The following is a 19,589-nucleotide window of genomic DNA, read 5'->3' as shown; positions in this document are numbered from 1 at the left end:
TCTGAACACTGCCAACCCGATAAGCAGCCGTACTTCACATTTAATTAGGGCTCAATGCGCATTAGCAAAATGCCCCAAAAGCGTCTCGAGGCACGCCCCTTTTTGTCTACTCAACTGCCCCATCTCCGCTGTCTGCGTTGTTGTCGCTATCGTCTAAATATTTCCCGTCTTTGCATCCGCATCAAAATGCCATTTTAATTAAAAAAATTTTCGTCAAATGATGTGTGAGAAGTCGATAGAGCAACGGGCGCTAAATCACAAAGGCAAACAGGATAAACATAGCACCCAAGAGGGGTAGGAGTAGGTAGCTTAGAAGTGAGGGTAGTCAAACCAACCGGGGGGAAACGGTTCGTTGTTAAAGGAGCTGCTAACTCTGACAAGGGTGTGCAGCTCTCATACCAACCAAATGTAAAAAAACCAAAAGCGTAAAGTAAAGAAAAAGGAAAAAACAATATTCTAAAATCCGCGCAATTGGGCAAACGCTTTTCCGAACGCTGTGAAAATCTTGTGAAAATTTGTTGAGCGTGCAAATGTTGCGATTCTGCCGCTGCCGCTGCCACTGCCACTGCTGCTGCTGCTGCTGGTGGTTGCGCTCAGTTTGTGGCTGGAGTTGGAGATTTCCACTGACTGTCTGTTGCCGTTGCCCAGCAATAATTGCATGAAATGCCCAAAAATTGTGCTGAGTGCCGCACAAAACGGTTTTACGTTGCAGAAGCAAGCGGGATGGCAGGCAGCAAGCGACCATTTTTGAGAGGGGTGAGCTGGTCTGGCCAGACGTTAAGCCGACGACGTCGTCGTCGTCGTCGTTGGCCAGCCACTAAATCACAACCAAAAGCCGCTGTTAAAACATGAGCCTGGCCTCGTAATGGGTGGTTGAGGCAGCAGCAGCATCGCAAGACGGGGCAAGTGGGCGTCTGGTGGTTGCAGCCGCAGCATAACCAGCATCAACGGGCCACGTGCAACAACAGCAACAGCAGGGTGTTGCCCACGGCAATGCAAACTGATATGCCAGAAATTTCATTAAGAAATCTAGCGAGTCTTGCTCGTTAACCATGCACTACTTCATCCATTATTCGAACCCTAATCGATCTAGACATCCATGAGAAAAACTTATCTGATTTCCCTTTTGTAACAACTAAGGAAATTTACTGCTTCGCTGGTAATATGATCTAATGATAAAGGTCTTGATAAGATTATGTTGTAGATATTTGAGGAATCCCTTCAAGATTGCATCGAATATCAAGACTGTAGCTAAGTGATCCATTATTTTAATACCGGCTACCCATAGGACAGAAATGTATATAGCAGGCTCAAGGAGGCATCTCCAACCTTTTAAAGTATATATATTCCTGATCAGCGTCATCAGCCGAGACGATATAGCCATGTCCGTCAGACAAACGTCTGTTCGTCCGTCGTTTTATATGGAGAAAGAACTAGTTAGTATCTTAGTTGTTTTGTTTAATTATATCAAATATATCCAAAGGTATAATCAAGTATTTTTATATGATATATTTTATAAGAAGGGATAGCTTTCTTTCTTGTTTTTTATTTGCTTTATTTGTATTCATTTATAGTACATTTAACAAGTATGACGAGTTTTGAATTTATACAATTAATTGAGTTAGAATAACTTGAGTTAGAGCCGCGTCACATCCCGTATATCCACGCCCATTTCCTCAAACTGCACATCGTCATCATAGCCATCATCATCCTCGTCGTCACAAAGCGGAGTACTCGCTTCACTTCTCCCCAAGCGTTTTCCACCCGCCAGCGCGGCGTTCTTTAGTTTGGTCGCCAGGGTCTTTTGAAAACTGACAGCCTTCTCGATGGTACCGCCGTTGGGTCGTCGCCAGCGATAAAGAACGCTTGCCAAAACAATGATCAGCACGATGGTCAAAAGTGAGTACCACATAAAGCGTCCGTAACCAGAGGAGCTCTGCCTGTCGCTGTCTCCTTCGAGATCCTTCGAGCTCACTGGCCAGCTGTATTTACCATGCGGCCGTTTGGTTGCTAAAAAGAGAGGATACAAAGTTATATAAATGAGTATTGCGTTGTCATCAAACAAAACGATTTGTGACTTATTAAATTGATAGAACTTCTATATAAAGATTTTATATTTTACCAGTTAGGATTAATATTTTACAAATATTTGTTGAAGGTTTTCATTTCATTAAATGAATTAATTTACTTTTCGATAGAAAGTCAGGTAATTTAAAAACGTAAATATTCAAAAATATAAATCATTAGAGCTATGGGGTTTATCATTTCCCATTGGCTAAAGAATTGTTCAAAATAATTCGGAAATATAATTATTAAATACGTTGAGGAACGTTTACCTTGCGTTGTCTTTGTTGGAGTTGCTTTTGTCGACTTGGCTTGGCTTGTTGTAGTTGTTGTCTTAGTTGTGACTGGTGTCGCTCTTGTTGTTGTTGTTGTTGGAGTTGTAGTTGATGGTGTTGTTCGTGGCGTTGGCTTTGGCGTTATTTTGGTGGTAGTCGTAGGAGTAGTCTTGGGAGTAGCCTTTGGAGTAGTTTTAGAAAGAGGATCGGGAGTAGTCTTTGGAGTAGTCTTAGGAGTGGGCTTGGGGGTGATCTTTGGAGTTGGCTTAGGAGTGGGTTTAAGAGTGGGTTTGGGAGTGGGTTTGGGAGTGGGTTTGGGAGTGGGTTTGGGAGTGGGCTTGGGAGTGGGCTTGGGGGTAGTCTTAGGAGTAGGCTTCGGTGTTGTTTTAGGAGTTACCTTTGGCGTAGTCTTTGGTGTTGCCTTGACAGTTGTCGTCGTTGTTGGTGTTGGTCTTGTTGTTGGCTTTGGCGTTGCAGTTGTTGTTGTCGTTGTGGTTGTGGTTGTCGTCTCCTCAAAAGGAATTACGCAGACTGTAAAGTAATCGGGACAGCAGTTGCCATTATCAATACACTGCTCATCGCATCCGCAACCCAGAATCAAATATAAAGACCGAATTTCATCTGGTATATGCGAGGCATTACAACGAGATTCGCAACTTTGAAAGTCAAAAACAAGTATGTCGTCAGTCTCCCTAACAGGCTCTTCCGTGGTGGTCGTAATGCTGCCCATGCCGCATTCTTTTCCCGTAATGAGACTAACATCATCGATGGCAATGTCTCCCAAACGCGACTTGGCATCGGTGACCGTGAAGACCACCTGAAAGTCCTTGGTCATCTCATCGATACGAATCGTATGCTCCCGCCATTCATTGCCCAGATTACCAGAGACGTTAAACTTTTGATACCTAAAGAGAAGCAAAAGGGAATATTAGCTTATCCGGTATCCGGTTTCCGAGCTAAACATACTTTGCATTGTAGTCCCACATTTCATCCAGTCGCATCTGGGAGGGTTTAACGGATACCACCAGACTGCCAACACCGGAGCCATACATAAAGTAATGGAAACGGAAGCAGCAGGCTGTCTTCAGACTGAGCTCACGGGGATAAATGGGCGAGACGAAATGACGGGCGCCATAGGCATACGCATTGGTCTCCATCAGCATGTAGTGTCCGCCATAGGCGTGCTGTAGTGTGTGATCGTGTCGCGGACCCGTGCGATGCAAATGGAAATCGCCTACCGTGGCGACACGTCGCCAGGGCTGAATTAGACCCAGTTCAGTGGTCCAGCCGCATAGATCTTCGGTCTCAAAGTCGCAGGCGTGGCTCTGCGTGTGATTGCGATGCCGGCAAATGCCCAGATGGCGATCCCAGTTAATGCCATTGCAGTGGGCCAGAGCATTGCCAGCGACCACAAAGTCCTCTTTGCATATGACCACAGCACTCAGGCCACGCTGTATTTCAATTTCACCATTCTCCGGATGCGGCGGGTTTACACAGCCCGACCCTGGTTGTGTTGAGATAATAATAATAATAAACAAGCAACATGAGTCACGAGCACCCAGAGAGAAGAATGAAGTTTTATATAATATACTACCATAAAATTCTTCAACATAAGTAACTTTAGGGAATACAAGCGGTAACTTTATTTATTTTTTCTAGTCTTAATTCCTAAACGATCGTTTCTAAGCTCATCAAAGTAGTATTATCTTGAAAATTTTGAATTTGAACTTTTTTTGAGACCTTCATAATTCTTTAAATACGTGTTTTTTGTGTGCTTACATAAAAAAATACAAATTGAAGCAAATTTTTAAAAATAAGAGCGTTGATAAGTATTGCTCATTGTGGTATATTTCAAATAATTATATTTCTTAAGTATAAGCAAGATTTCGAATTTTGTGATTGCGGTTAAGTAATGAATCGTTTCATTTTGCCTCTCGACTGATGATTTTATGCTTGCATTTATAAATGATTGCTCTCTCAGAAAGTTCGTCACTTTCTCTCTCTAAAATTTCCTTTTCCAATGCATAACTCTTCCGATACTTACTGGCACAGAAAGGGACTTCGCCTGTCAAACGTCCATCCGAGGTACAGCTGATGATTGGTCGTCCTATGAGAGTATAGCGGGTGTCACATCGGAAGCGCACCATGGTGCGTCTCATTATTGTGTTGCCATTGACAAGATCATCGGGTCTGCTGCAGCGTCCTTCAACGATCTGCAGCAACGACTGTTGCAATAGTAGAGCAAGCAGCAGCTGCAATGCGATGTATCCTCGACAGTTGTGCGGCATTCTAAACACGAACTAAGACTGAAGCAACGCTACAACGCGGCATGCTTCGCGCTTTGTTCTTGCGGCACTGTTGATAAGCCACTTTCTGATAAATATATACTCGTATTTTAAGTCTTGCATTCTTGTTTTTGCAAAAAGTCTCTCTAGTTCGAAGTGCTGATAATGAATGTTCACTTATATGCAAGTTGTTTATTATTAAGGCGCATGGTATGACTGGCAGATACCCATTGATAAATTCCAAGTAGTTGCTGTACTGAGGATCTTAAGATTATTTTAGAATGGAAAATACCATTGTTAGAGGGTAAAAGAAGAAGAGATTCAATAAAAGAACAAGCACGATGAGCCAACGAATGAATTGTACATTATTAAGTTACATTCTACTTTTAATACATTTCTTACATTGTTTAGATTATTCACACGATACACGATAACTTAAGAATTTAAAAGCAAAAGATCAAAGAAATTTTAATTGCGAAAAGTGTATTGTAGTAAAATATATGTATGTGAAGTAGTATGTAGACGCCCTACCAGACCGCAGCAGCAAGGTGTGGTATTAAAGGCTACGCAAGAGACGGTCACACAGGAAGGATAGGATAGGAGGAAGGAAGGACATGAGAGTCGAAAAAAGAACATGAAAGAAGCAAGCCGCAAGCAAAACGGTCGAACGGTTCGAAGCATTTCAACTTGAACGTGTATTTTTATATTCCGAAACTCCCACCAGGGCACTTATATTAAATAAAACTACATATTATTAATCTTATGTTACATGTATGTGAACAAATCAGTTGAGAGAGTTTTGATGAATGCTATATGTAATTTCAAAAATTTGAATACAAATATTATAATGAACAGTTTCAGTAATAGTAAAAGAGTGTAGAAAACTGATAAGGGCAGAGGAAAATAATAAACACAGGGCGAGACAAATGCGGTTTGATTGATTACCCAATACATCACTCCTAAAATAAGTTATCGCTAACTAATTACACCAAAAAAATATGTCATTCAAATGAAATAGTTGCAACCCTCATCACCGTTTAGATGTTATATCTTACTCCCAACCAAATGATATTGAGAGAGGATGGAGAGTGGTGTGTGTGTGTGTGTGTGTGTGTGATATCAAGATGCAATTATGCGCATCTCCTGCAAGTGCAACTAAATAGCAGCAGCTTCTTCCTGTCAACTGCCGCCCATCGTCTGTCTGCTTTAAATTATTGCCATCTCCTGCTAAATAATTGCATTGCCCGGGCTTGCTTTCCCTCCCTTCCCTCTCCCTTCACCCATTTCGTTTATCCCCTCCCGCTATTACTTACTATCTTTGCTGTGATTTATGTTTACTTCCGTTCAAGTCTGCAACTACTCGCAATCATGATTCGCTGCCCCGCCCCGCCCTGCCCCGGACTTACTGCCTGCCTGCTTTCGTCCCGTGTTGAGATAATCAGTCAATATTGACAACTACTTATTGGCACTTCCGAGCCGCCATTCGCTGGCAATGAGGACACGTGACCAGGCAGGCGCAGCTCCTTTTGCTCCATGTCTCCCGGCTTCCGTCTTCTGTCTCCTGACTCCCCATCTCAGTTCCGGGGCACGTGCAGCAGCAGCAGCTTGAAATTTCGCTTTCATTTGCTGCCACGCTTGCAATTCAAATTTCATTCATAATTACAATCACGATACCGAGGGTTGCTTAACCATAAAAGCGTAGTCCCCATTTGCAATTGCCATTGACTCTCGTGTATTGCCTTTGCCTCTGGGTCTCGCGCTCTCGCTCTCGCTCTCGCTCTGGCTCTTGGTTCTTATCGCCAGCGCTTCGTCTTTCCGGCGCCGCAAATATTTATGCAACTCTCGATGTGACTTATAATCCCCCGCCGGCCGTGACCATCGTCGTGCTCTCGGCGTGGGCATTGTTTAAACATTTGCTCATTATGATTATAACATTTATTAGCGCTTCTGGTTTTAAACTTCAATATTTGCGCTCAAATTACGCCGCTGGGAATAGATCTTTCAATAGCCCCCGATAACGCCACAGTGCAAAGCCGGCAAACGCGTGCGAGCAACCCTCCTCAACCTCTCACATCGCACATCTAATGCTGTGCCCTCTTATCCTCTGTGGTTGCAGTCGCACAGTGTGGTTGCCAGACAACCGAACCTCACCGTACCAAACCCTGTAAGTCCAATCAGTAGCTGGGATTAGCCTGCTCCACAATAAGCAGCTGCTACTGCTACTATTACTCTGCTGATGCCAGCAAAGGCAGAGACAGAAACAGCACCAGACCAACTCGAGGTCACCTCTTGGCCTAATTGGCCGCCCTGTTTCTATGCCAGCCAGCCAACATTCAACATCACATTCCTAGTGACAAACAGCAACAATATGGCACAATTCCGATGCCACACTGTTTTCCAAGTAATCTGATTCTATTCGTCTTTCTCCTCTATGACTTTATTTTTTTCTGCTTGTGATTATTCATATTACTTTCGAGATTAACTAACTTATTTTAGTATTTATGATTAATGCACGCAATCTCGAATTCTTAAAATTCAACAAATAGTTATACGAACTAAATACTTTAAATTTATATATAAATGTAAAGTTTTTATACAAACTACTCATTGGGTATATTCTAAGTATAGCATGATATATGCATATTGCATTCGGCATATTTTAGTATTTTGTTGGTTGAATTTGACGAAGTTTTAAAATATACTAAAGTATACTTTATAAAGCCTCTGGTGTATTTCAATATTTTGTGGCATATTCATTTATTATACTTGAAGAATGTAATAATTAAGCATGAAATATACTAATGTTTATAAATATATATAAATACCATATTGGTATATTTCAGTAATTTTTTGGTATTTTCATTTATTATATTTTATTTTTTATTAATAGTTCCGACAGTCTGATTCAATTCTCAAACAAATTTAAAAAAAAAATGTATATAGGTTTTGTAGAATTTATTAAATTTGAGCAAAAAAACTAGACACAACATTTTTACTAACCGTCAGCATGAACATAATCAAATTACATAAAAAATATGTCCAACTTTTTGCGCATATTTATAAATAAAATAAAATCAAAGATGCGAATTACTACTTTCAGCTTTTGATTGATATGCAAATGTGCGACAATTGATGAACACATTTTTTTTAACGATTTGCTTGGGTCACGCAATAGTCGAATTTCCGGAGACCCGTGCATAAAATGCGATTAATTTAAAAATGAAATTGTGAATTAGCAAAAAAAATGATTATTATACAAATTGTATTTTTTGTTGTTGTCTGAAATGAACTGTTATGCATGGCTGCCATTTATTTATTTAGCTGTCTGCATGTTGATATTCAGTTCGAATATTACGAGTATGTATTTGTGTGTGAATCAAATGTCCTGGGGGCTTGGCAAAAGTTTCTCCAACTTTGTGCTTGGCATTTAATACACAGACAGACACACATACTTGGCTGATGCGATTAATGAATGGAGCGCAGTAGGAGGAGCAAGCCTCCAGCGAACCAAAGCCACACACAAAAGCAGCTCAAACAGTGCCTCACACACACATGCACATTTACACCTCCACACTTGCAGGCAGACTGACACACAGACAGACAGACAGCCATTGGCAGTTGGGCGGACAAGAGGCAACTTCAAAGATTACGCAGATAATTAATAAAATTAAACACAAAAGCACTCAACACTGCCTCAACCGCGAGCACCGCAAGTCGCAGCAGGAGTCAAAGTCGCAGTCGCAGTCACAGTCGCAGTCACGGCGAAGCTGTCACTGTGACTGGAGTGAAGACAATGCGTTGTATTGCTTGCGGCAGTCTCGTTGCCACATTTGGCGACCGCTGGACGAAGTCAAGGCTACCTTTTGGTCGAGCTTCAGTCACATTAATTACAAACCAATGACCGCAAAAATTCGCACAAAAGGTCGACTACAATTCTTGGTTCTAGCTACACGTGTGTGTGCGTAGGTGTGTATGTGTATGTGTGCTTATGTGTGCTTTTTGGGTGTGTGTGGGAGTAATGTAATGGCCGACTAGTGGCGTCCAGAAGAGAAATCTTCGAATAGGTAAATTACTTGCTCGTATCTTTAATTTGTGTTAATTTATGAAACTCATTATGTGGCACAAAGTTGTTGTTGCTGTTGTTGCCTCAACTCAGTTTGGCCAAGTTGCAAGTGCGTGCCTGCCGCAACCGCAATAGAAATGCCATTTCCCTGTCGAAAGCCAACTTCACTCCACACAATTATTCGCCGCCACCATGCCTCCCTCCACTCATTGTGGCCTGGCTGATCTCTTCAAAAAGTTGGTATTGCTCGGTCCGAAAGTTTTGCGCGTAATTTCATTTAAAGTCCTCGAAAGTTGCTCGCAACGGCAACAACTTGCAATTGTTGGCCGGGTTTTTCGAGTCGCGTCGAGTTTGCGGTTGCCACAGCTTCGCTTCGTTCGCAACACGCTGCCACGTAGCCACACCATACCGCCCCGTTGCTTGCCGTTGCCTCATTATCCCACTGATTTTTAGCACGAGCCTCGCTCGCTGCGCCGCAATTCCACGAATTTGCACCTACACATAAATGTGGCATAAATCCAATTAGGCGGCACCGGCAGCGCTTTAATTGACGTTGCTACCGCACCTCCACCTCCTTTCTCCTTCGTACCTTTCCGCTGGCAACGTGCCTCGCATGGACACGCCCCCAACACACACGCCTCCATAGACGTAGAAGAGTGGGCGTGCACTGAATGGCAGTAAATGAATTGCATATGCCGCTTTTGTTTGACTCGCTGACATATGAATGAATGCGGCGCTGGGTCGCCAGGTCGTCAGGTCGACAGGTCAGCAGTTTTGCTAGCTTCGAGTTTGTGTGTGCGCCACAATATAAACAGGCTTGCCTATAGGGCTTTTTGGCCTAGATATGTGACATGTGGAAAGCTCATACTCATATTCCAACTCGCATCGCGTATGCTGCATCTGTTTGCACCGCCCTATGAACTTGCCACTCGTATGTCATTTGACATTTACCATTTGACAACTCCTCTTTTTTTCTGTGCCAAATATCAAAATTCGAGGTCCACTTTTATGCTGCTCCGTTTTGGGCACCTGAATGGATTTTAAATTTATATTTATGCATGGAATTGAAGCGGTTGCAATTAAACTACGTTTTGATTTTCTTTTAAATATGTTAAATGTATTTCCTATGTTGCTCGGACTTTTGAAGATAAATAAAATAATATACAATAATAAACTCCATATAAATTACTGCTCAAAGTATTATTTGCATTGATTTAAAAAATCTAAATTGTACTATATTATTTTTACCGCATTTTTACTTTTTTACTTTCTGAATTTATTTGTTAATGCCTTGAATAACTTCTTATTAATATTACATCTACAATGAAGGAGGTGCGCCAATTGCCTTGGTTATGAACGGAAGCATCGTCCAATAATTTGGTTTTTAATAAGTTATGGAATAAGGAGTTTACGTATACTCAATTTTTTGCCTAAAACACTCGCTCTTCGAGTAAAAATCTTTGCAAAATTATTTCAATGATGTAATTAAAACTAACTAAATTCACGAATAAATAATAAAATAAACCCAAGCAATTGTGAATTTAAGTCTTGAACAGTACAGCAAATATTACATGTAATCAAATCTAATTGTACCAATTAGGTATGTGACAGACGAGCAATAGCTTGTTTTTAATAAAAATCTTTGCCTCACCCTCAAAGAATGCTTAAAAAAAAAATAAATAAATAAATCTGTTAAAATTCAAAAATAATTTCATTAATATTTTTATTTTTTTGCCACATCTGAAAAAAGAAGGACCTTCAATTTTTTTGAGGGGTAGGCACAGTAAATTCGTGAAAAAATCGAAGTATCGGCCGTATCTCGGCCATTTGAAGGACGATTGGAATGTCCGTTGGCACATGGATTATTCTTATCAATACAAACTAATTGGTATACCAAAAAGGACGAACGTCCTGGGAACAGCCAAGTTGCAAGGACTTTTTTCAATAGAGAAAATAAGGTATATCTCAGACGCATCATATCTGATCTTTCCGAGTCCTGTGTCAATCTAGATATATTGATGAGACCCATCATCCTTCCAAAGGACGTTCGAATCGTCCTTGTAGTTCCCGAGCTATCGTGCAATTGGCCAATTTTAGCATTTTTCCTGAGCCGCGGACCAAAAAATTACAAGTACTGGATCCTTAGATGGCACTGTATTTTTTTAATTTCAATCGGTAGAGTTTGTCCTTGCAATCCTAGCAATACATATGCTTTGAAAATACAGCGGTATATGGCTGAGATATAGGTTGTTTTCAGAAAATTGTTCTCGGCGGACCCTAAAAGTATGCTACATAAATTCCATTTTTTCAACGCCAATTTCAAATTTAAAAATAACCGACAGAACAGAAAAATATCAGTTAAAATTTAAAATGGCCAAGTTATGACTGGTTTTATTTAGCTTAAATGCTTGCATGCGTGCCCCTAAAAGTATGCAATTTAAGTGAAAAATGCATAAACAATATACGATTCTTACCTATAGTATAACTCTGCCAAATCTGTAAGGATCTGACAAGGATATACCTTTTTGTAATCTGGGTAAACAGTACTGTTGATTAACATTCAAGGATTTCTATGATATTGGAAAAAAGGGGAACTTAGATTTTTCAAGGGGTAGGCATAGAAAATTTGGAAAAAAACGAGAAATCCGCGGTATCTCGGCCATTTGAAGGACGATCGGGATGTCCTTTACAATACAAACTTATTGGCATACCAAAAAGGACGAATGTCCTGCGAACAACTTAGCTAAAAGGACTTTTTTAAATAGAGATTATAGCGTATATCTCGGCTGTATCCTGTCTGATCCTTGCGAGTCCTGTGTCAATCTAAATCTATTCATAAGTGCCATCATCCTGCCAAAGGACATTCGAATCGTCCTTGTAGTTCCCGAGTTATCGTGCACTTAGCCAATTTTACCTTTTTCTCATGAGCCACGGACCAAAAAATTACAAGTACTGGATCCTTAGATGACACTGCAGTTTTTTTAATGTCAATCGATAGAGTTGGTCCTTGTGATCCTAGCAATGTGTGTCCTTTGAAAATGTGGCAGGATATAGCCGAGATACAGCTTTTTTTCGAAAAATGATCCCTATCTGAACCTAAAAGTATGCTATAAAAATGAAATTTTCTGTAGCGCCAAATTTAAATTTGAAAGTAAATAACAAAAAAAAAAAATTGACGGTTAAATTTCAAACTGGCCCAAAATATGACTGTTTTTCATTTAACTTAAGTGCTTACATGAGTGCCCCTAAAAGTATGCAATGCTAACGAAGAATGCTTGGACAATATTTGTTTTTTATCCATAACTCTGACAACTCTTTAAGGATCTTAAAAGGATGTACTTTTTTGTACTCAGAGTAATCAGTACTATCAATTGGCGTTCAAGGATTTCAAGGATATTACAAAAAAAAGGACCTTAAATTTTTTCAAGGGGTAGGCATAGAAAATTTGTAAAAAAAAAACGGGAAATCCGCGATATCTCGGCCATTTGAAGGACGATCGGGATGTCCTTTGGCACAAGGATAGCTCGAGTCAATACAAACTTATTCGCATACCAAAAAGGACGAATATCCTGCGAACAACCTAGCTACAAGGACTTTTTTAAATACAGATAATGACGTATATCTCGGCCGTATCCTGTGTTATCCTTGCAAGCCCTGTGTCAATCTACATATATTTATGAGGCCCATAATCCTGCCAAAGGACATTCGAATCGTCCTTGTAGTTCTTGAGTTATCGTACACTTAGCCCATTTTACCTTTTTCTCATGAGTCGCGGACCAAAAAATTGCAAGTTTTTGATCCTTATATGACCCTGTATTTTTTCAACACCAATCGATAGAGTTGATCCTTCTGATCCTAGCAAAGCATGCCTTTGAAAATGCGGTAGGATAAGGCCGAGATATAGCTTGTTGAAAAAAATTATTCTTTTTCGGGTCATAAAAGTATGCTATAAAAATTTAATTTTTTTAGCGCAAATTTCAAATGTAAAATTTTAAAATTACCGACAATAAAAAACAAAAGTGTTAAAATAAAATATGTTATTGTTATGTATGTTATATTTACATATATATTTCTGTAAAATCTTTAAGGATGTTGCTTACTATTCTATAAAATTAGGATAACCAAGACTCCGTATATATTTACATCACCTAAAGTGGTTACGCAATACATGTTGCTGCATTGTTTGTGCTATGCAAGTATTAAGCTGTACATTTAAATAGAGTGGAAGTTGATGATAAGTATACAACATAGAAATCTGATATTGTTATTATGCGTGCAGAGCCTCAATGGTATTATTGTGCCAGTTTATTGAAGTGAATCCTCAATTGGGGCATCATTTACTAATGAAAGAGCAAATTCTAGTTGAAATATCATACATATTTTGACAACACAATGCAGCAGTTGAGAGAGAATTGCATTTCTCATTTTGCAAAATAGGTCTCTTCATTTGTAATTAATTTTCTCGGCAATGTGGCACTTATCTCAAATAGCTGCATAATGCGTAATTTCAATAATCGATTTCAGAGACTGACACACACGCACAGAAGCTGCAAATAGTTAGAGGTGGACACTTGCCCACTTGCACTTACCGACTTACCCCAACGAAGCCTTTTGTTCGACTATCAACACTGCTTAAACTGCAAGATGCAAGCTACAACTGCTTTTGTAACTGCAGCGTTGTCAACTACGTCTGTGCACGGCATTAAATTAAAATGTCAAGTGTCGTGTTACTTCCGGCGCCAGAGTTGCCAACGTTGCCTCTGCTTGGCATTGTTGTTGTTGCGGCTGCTGCTGCTTGCCACTTTGAGTCAAATTGCATGCTACTCGTATACTATAAATTTTGTGCCAATCAAATTGCTGTTCTCCCTCCGTGTTGCCGTCAGTCGCTTTATTAATGTCGAAATGCCGGCTCAAAAAACATGGCATTTAATTTAAATTCCTTGGTTTTGTTTCATTTTAGTTATGGCCGCAAATCATTTTGCTAATATCATTATTTATTTTATGTCTGTCGGTGGGTGTCTGTGAGTAAATATTTGAGCTAATTTCGCAACACAAAACGAAAGCACAAAAATATTCAAATGAAAATCACAAATGCATAAAATAGTTTACAAACTGTTTCTATGAACTGTTGAGACCCCCCAAGGGCAAATGTGGATTTTCTTGTTATTGTTGCTGTTTTAGTTGTTGTTATTGTTGTTGTTGTGTCAACCGCAGTTGAACTTTGAAATGAAAAGAATTTGTAATTTTTTTGGTTTTTGGAAATATATTTTTAATGGATTTTGTTTCGTTTTGGAAATTAAAATATCTGTTTTCCTTATTTACAAATAATAAGTAGATGTAGATGTATGTATATATGTTATATGCAAGTGTATATATATATATATCGTATGTATATCATCGCTTTAAAGTGTATAATTTATATAATAAAGATTCATTTTGCATGATGATTAGTTTTTGTTCTTTAACGAGATTTTTCACTTGTGATGCAGTTGATTTGTAGTTGATTTTTATCATTTTTCTTTATTCGTAGTTTTGTTGTGGCATTTGCTTTTAAACATGGTTCGCTTAATTATTTAGCTTACTAGGTAAATTCATTTTGAAATTGTTTAAAATTAACTACAATTTAAATATATATGTATGTATATTTAAGTTTGCCGCATTCTCTGCCTTATTTACTTTGTATATCAAGTAAATATATACAAATTACACATGTATTTACAATTAAATCTTAGCTACAAAAAATCGCCTCCCATATATTTTCAAAAACACAAATTTCACAATTTCTGTGCCGTCGTCAAATAGTTGCAAAAAACACATTAAAAAATATGCAGAGAACAAAGGGTAATGAACAATAATATTCGATATGCGATAAAACAAACAGGCATAAAATTTAAATTGTAATCAGTAAATATTACATATATAAAAATACATATAAAAAATAACTTATTTTTGTGTTTTTTTTTGTTTTTTGTTTAACTTTACAAATTATATAAAAATTTTTAAATTTCAACAGAAAGCTCACAGAACACAAATTAAAGAGTTTCGTTTTTGTAATTTTTCAAATTAGTTTTAAAGTTTCCGTAGTTTTTTGTTTATCATGCTGCACAGTTGGAGTTGTTGTTGCTGTTATTTTTATGGTTTTCTATATAGTTTTTGAATTATTTTTAATAATTTTTGTAAAGTTTCATTTCATTTTCTTTTGTTTCTTTATAACTTACTTAAAGCAACATTTTGTTTTATTTTTTTACTTTGTTTTTTTTTTCAGATTTATTTAAAAATTTAAATTATTTTAAAGTAAATTATTTTATTCTTTTTTTTTTGTTTTGTGGCAGGTCGTACTGTTATCTTGTTTTTTTTTTGTTATAAATATAATTAATTTAATTAACTAAACTGTGTAGCAAACGACGACAAAGTGTCGAATGCGTGGCCACAACTCTTTTACGATCAATTCTTAACGGCTATGTGAACGGTTGCTTCTGCCTTACGGAAAACACGTGTGAGATATATCTATTTATATAATGTATATATATATATAATTCTTGTTTTTTTTTTCTCTTTTTTTTTTGTTTTGTTTTAGTTTTTGAAATTTTGCTCATTTCAACATTTGATGCCTTACAGTTAGGTTTCGATCTTCTTGCGAATGCATGCGACTGGGACCTCATAGCATAAGTAAGTATTTACCGTACGTTAGAACTTAGCTGCCCTATATAATATACATATACTATATAGAGAGGGAGAGTGAGTAGCTCGTATTTAACATTTAGTGCATGTGTGTGTGTATCTGTGTGTGTGGGACAACAAAGTGTGATGTCACGGCCTTAACTAGAGCTTGGTTTTGATAATGTGAGAGGAGAACTCGATGCTTAATTATCGTTATCGTATATCATTTCGTTGCCAATAAAACTCAACACACGTACCCTCAACTAAACTAGCTATCGCTATCGTTATCGTTACCGTCTATCGATATCATACTCGTACTTATAACAACAAATATTTTATGTTAAAAAAAAACACATATTCAAAAATGGCCACTTCTCAAATTGAGTAAAAAATATGTAAGAATTGAGATTTTACTTTGCAGCTTCCGCTGATGTGATGATGATAATAATGATTGAATGTGTTTGTGTGTGTGTGTGAGTGTGTGATGTGAGATATAATAAGATGGAGTGCCTGTTCTTCTGCCTCTTTTTCATTTTGTTTGTTGTCGTTGTTGCTGAGTGTGTTTTGGGAATACGTTCTCCTCCTTAGACAATAATTTCGCGTATGACACGACGATTTCGGGCATTCGGCGTTGTGGAATATTCGCCCTCGAAACTGTCATCATAGCTGAGGGACATGTGCTGTTGGGGGGGCAGCACCTCGTCCTGTTCCATGTGCTCCATGTTGTATGGGTTCGGCAGGCCGCTTACGTCGTGATATGGTGAATCTGCAACGAAATTGTTTAAATTAGTTTTCAAGCAATATAAACTCTGGCACAAAACTTGAGACTCATGCGCAAACAATTAAAAACAAACCGAAAAGCAAAAAATACAAAAAAAACGGAAGAAAAAAAAACGAAATGCTAATCAAAAACTGTTTTTCTCTTTTGTGTCGTAAACAAACACACAATGTTCTGATGTTTTTTAAGGGGGCGTGTCTCTATGGGTGTGTGTGTGAAAGTGTGTGTGTGCGGAGGGAGTTAGGCAAAAACTTCAACAGGCGTAACATGAGTAAAAGGAGTCAAAACGAATACAACAAATGAGAAAATGAAAAGTAGGCTATATAGAAAAGTGAAACTGAAAATTGTGAACATCATCATTGGCATCATTATGCAAGCATTTCTTAACTTACTTCAGCCTGCGCGCTCCGTTAGAGCGTAACATCCTGAATGATGTCCGCTGTGATATTATTTGTAAATGTGTTTAGTTGATTTTGTATGCGATTTGTTTTTATTGTGAGTCGAAAGAGAGAGTGAGAAGAGAAAGCCAAAATGGTTAGCGTTCGATCGTTTCGATTTGCATAGCTTAAGACTAACATAGCTAAAAGCCAGCTGTGATTTGTGATTAGTTAATCAACTACAATTAATTGGCCTAAAATGAGTTGGCACAGCCACACAGACACATTTGCAGTTTAGACAAACATGACGTATACTTAATGTTGACATACTTAATTGAAGGCTATTGAAATAATAGTTTTGATACTAAACAAATTTGAATATTGATGTTTACATAGATTCGTTGATTAAATTGATAGATTGTTTTTACTATAGAGAATGTTCTTCAGTATTTATATTTTATTCTATCTTTTCTTTTGTGTATATTCTTTATGGTAGTTCTATTCATTCACTCATTTCACTAGTTGCATATTCTAGTTGCCTATTTCGATTCAAGATTTGTAACATATTCTAACTTTTTTCGCATTGCTTCTTCAAAGACCTTTCCCTTTAGTCCATCAAGCAGTAGAACAGTCAATCCTTTTACTGATTGAACTGTGTATTGCAGTCAAAGGAATGCTGTCAACGCATTTATGCTTCACTGCCAATAATTGAATAAAAGTCTGGCATAACTGCTAATCCTTTAGATAGACTTTAAAAGGGTATTTGTTGGCTTGCCCGAAGCAGAGAAAAGCAGAGTGCAGTGGAGTGAAGGGAGAGTAGAGGCTTTGCATAAGCAGCTTTTACTTTTGCCATTTTAAATTGCAGCTTAAAATTGTCAGTTTTTTGCCTTTTATTTATTATTGTGGCATGTTGTTGTTGTTGTTGTTATTGTTACTGAAACATTGTTGCAGCATGCTTCATGCTGCATGCTGCATATCGGGTTGACTAGGTCGGGACAATTCTTTTAATTTGCCAGTTGGCTGAGTCCTTGACGTCGGCTTTGGGTTTTGGTTTGGTTCGGTCTGGTTTGGTTTGGCGGCTGCTAACGAGCAGCGGCTGTTAAAAAATTAATTACAATTCACAGTAGTTTTTACCCTTGCTGTAGCTACGGCAATTGCAATTGCTGCCGTCGTTGTTGTTGTTGTTGTTGCTGTGGCAATTGGAAATGAATGTCAACATCATCCATCGCTAGCAACCAGCAGCAAACAACTCGAAATTAAATTCGTTGTTCTGGTCTACCAGCCGCAGGCTGTTGACCATTTTCCAACTCACAACTCACACAGAGATCCAAGGATCTCTCTCTCTCTTTCTCTGGGCGAAATCTGGCCACGGCACATGTGTAAACAGCGCATTAATTTTGAATCACAGAACATCTTTGTCAACAAATTGTTGCATATATTTAAGTCGAAGCTCTCCCTTTACTACACAGAATACTCTATCGCATGCCATTCCCCAATTCCAAATCCATTCGCATAACTCCTCCCCTCTCGCAGCTCTGCTATGCAAATCCTGCCAAAAAGGATGCCTTTTGCATCGCTTCGCTTCGCATCGCATCGCATCTCATCGCAAACGAATCGCTTTGCATTGTCTGCCAAATCGTTGGAAAATTTATTGGAATTTGAATTTCAAAATCGAAATCGCCGCATCCAAAATGTGTTTTTTTCCTTTCCCCCCGCTTTCACTTCTTCTTTGTTCACACCTCTGTTTTAACTTTACTACGCTTTCTTTCTTTTATACTCTCGCCTTGGCCACATACCAATGTGTCCTCGCTCTGTTCGCCTCCTTCCTCCTCACTTCGCATTGAATATCCACTCACATGGCGCATACAAATATAAAACGGTAAATCCTTTTTAACAACTGCTCTTTAACATGCCTTCCCCCCTCTCTCTATCTCTCTCTCCTTTTCCTTTTTTTTTGGCTGTGGCGTGCGAAAATTTCTAAGCGCGTTTGTCGCCCCTATTCTCCATTTTCCTTTGGCATCTGCATAAACTTGACCCAAAAAAAAAGAGTGAAGCAACAACAACAACAACAACAACAAACAGCAGCTAGAATGAAGGCAAAAAGCCAGCCAAAGGAATAAGCGAATCCTCTTTTCAATGTTGTTGTTTTGCCTCCTTTTTTTGGCCCACCTCGCTTTTTGCCTAGTTTGTGTGTTGTTTTTTTTTTGCTCTTGGCTCTTGGTTTTTCTCTGCTCGTTTTTTGACTATTTTCTTTAGATTTTCAACTCTTTAGATCGCATCCCGCTCCACACTTCGTTGCTGGCTCGTACGTATTTTATGGCCAATACGTGAGCTGTGCGTATTATGCGCATAACTTTATGCATGCCACGCCCTCTACGGATACGCCCCCATCATGGGAAGGTGCACGGTTTTGTTTTTTGGGGTCCACTACATTTGCTGTTTTTCAATTTGCCCCGTTTGCAGCTTGGCCCAAAACAAATTTTTGTCGGAGTGGGACTCGAATCAAGTTGGAACAACTCAATCGTTTTTGCGTTAAGCATACGCACTGGTGAACCGTTTGTCTATTCCATTGCCCTCTAAACATTGCGTACATTGTAGAGGGCATGACAAACTTGTTTGCTTAGTTGAAATATCTCAATCGAATTGTTCGAGAAGAAACAGAATTGTTCCCTATTCGAACTTATATTTCAATTGGAATTTGCAGGGTATCTTTTTTTCGATACTTTCTTGCTAGCTTCTACCATTTTTCCATGGAAATTTGTTGCCCTTAGCAAGGACTACGTCCACAGTTCTAAGCTGATAATAACCCATTTTTTGTTTGTATATTTACCCAAAAATGTCGAAAGTAAACAAATTGCAGTCGAGCTTATCCACACACAAGCTCACACACACACATACAGACACACATGCTGCCACCTAAGCAGTTGAGAGTCGCTTATCATTGTTGCCTTTTGGCCAAGTTAGCCCTTAACATCCTACACTTTTTCTCTCTACTTATTTCACAGGCTCACAAATCCACTTAGTGTGTGTTTAGTGCTCTGCAGCTGTAGCAGCAGCAGCCGTTGCTTCCGAGTCCTTTACTCAGTC

At 38.8% G+C, this 19,589-nt stretch overlaps 2 protein-coding genes across 3 annotated transcripts in view; both read right to left on the bottom strand.

Annotated features, from left to right (window-relative positions):
- Nucleotides 1-1,538: 1,538 nt before the first annotated feature.
- Nucleotides 1,539-4,652, bottom strand: LOC133850052 (uncharacterized). Its single transcript, XM_062286010.1, has 4 exons — nucleotides 4,384-4,652; nucleotides 3,306-3,843; nucleotides 2,337-3,244; nucleotides 1,539-2,010 (listed from the first exon to the last, which is right to left on the bottom strand). Exons 1-4 carry the CDS (start codon nucleotides 4,625-4,627, stop codon nucleotides 1,637-1,639), a joined length of 2,064 nt encoding a protein of 687 aa, XP_062141994.1. The 5' UTR covers nucleotides 4,628-4,652; the 3' UTR covers nucleotides 1,539-1,636.
- A 9,978-nt stretch (nucleotides 4,653-14,630) lies between these two features.
- The window catches only part of LOC133850926 (cell adhesion molecule Dscam2), a 107,625-nt gene continuing 102,666 nt past the window's right edge, over nucleotides 14,631-19,589 (bottom strand). The window contains exons 8-9 of one of the 2 annotated variants that reach the window (XM_062287183.1): nucleotides 16,518-16,564; nucleotides 16,056-16,113 (exon numbers count right to left, since the gene is read on the bottom strand). In XM_062287183.1, the coding sequence (XP_062143167.1) occupies nucleotides 16,536-16,564 (29 nt within the window). In that variant the 3' untranslated portion in view covers nucleotides 16,056-16,113; nucleotides 16,518-16,535. Of the gene's footprint in view, nucleotides 16,114-16,517; nucleotides 16,565-19,589 lie in introns of both variants that reach the window. The other variant, XM_062287182.1, reaches the window with a different exon arrangement.

This window comes from Drosophila sulfurigaster, chromosome 2L (genome assembly GCF_023558435.1).
Source record: "Drosophila sulfurigaster albostrigata strain 15112-1811.04 chromosome 2L, ASM2355843v2, whole genome shotgun sequence".
Classification (NCBI taxonomy): Eukaryota; Metazoa; Arthropoda; class Insecta; order Diptera; family Drosophilidae; genus Drosophila; species Drosophila sulfurigaster.
This window is presented reverse-complemented; position numbering and strand designations above follow the sequence as displayed.

Excerpts from the sequence above, each read along its gene's own strand:
- LOC133850052 (XM_062286010.1), bottom strand. The coding sequence starts at position 4,627 with ATGCCGCACAACTGTCGAGGATACATCGCATTGCAGCTGCTGCTTGCT. Across the intron at positions 3,844-4,383 it reads CGAAGTCCCTTTCTGTGCCA|GGTCGGGCTGTGTAAACCCG; the intron begins GTAAGTATCGGA and ends CAACACAACCAG. Across the intron at positions 2,011-2,336 it reads TCCAACAAAGACAACGCAAG|CAACCAAACGGCCGCATGGT; the intron begins GTAAACGTTCCT and ends CTCTCTTTTTAG.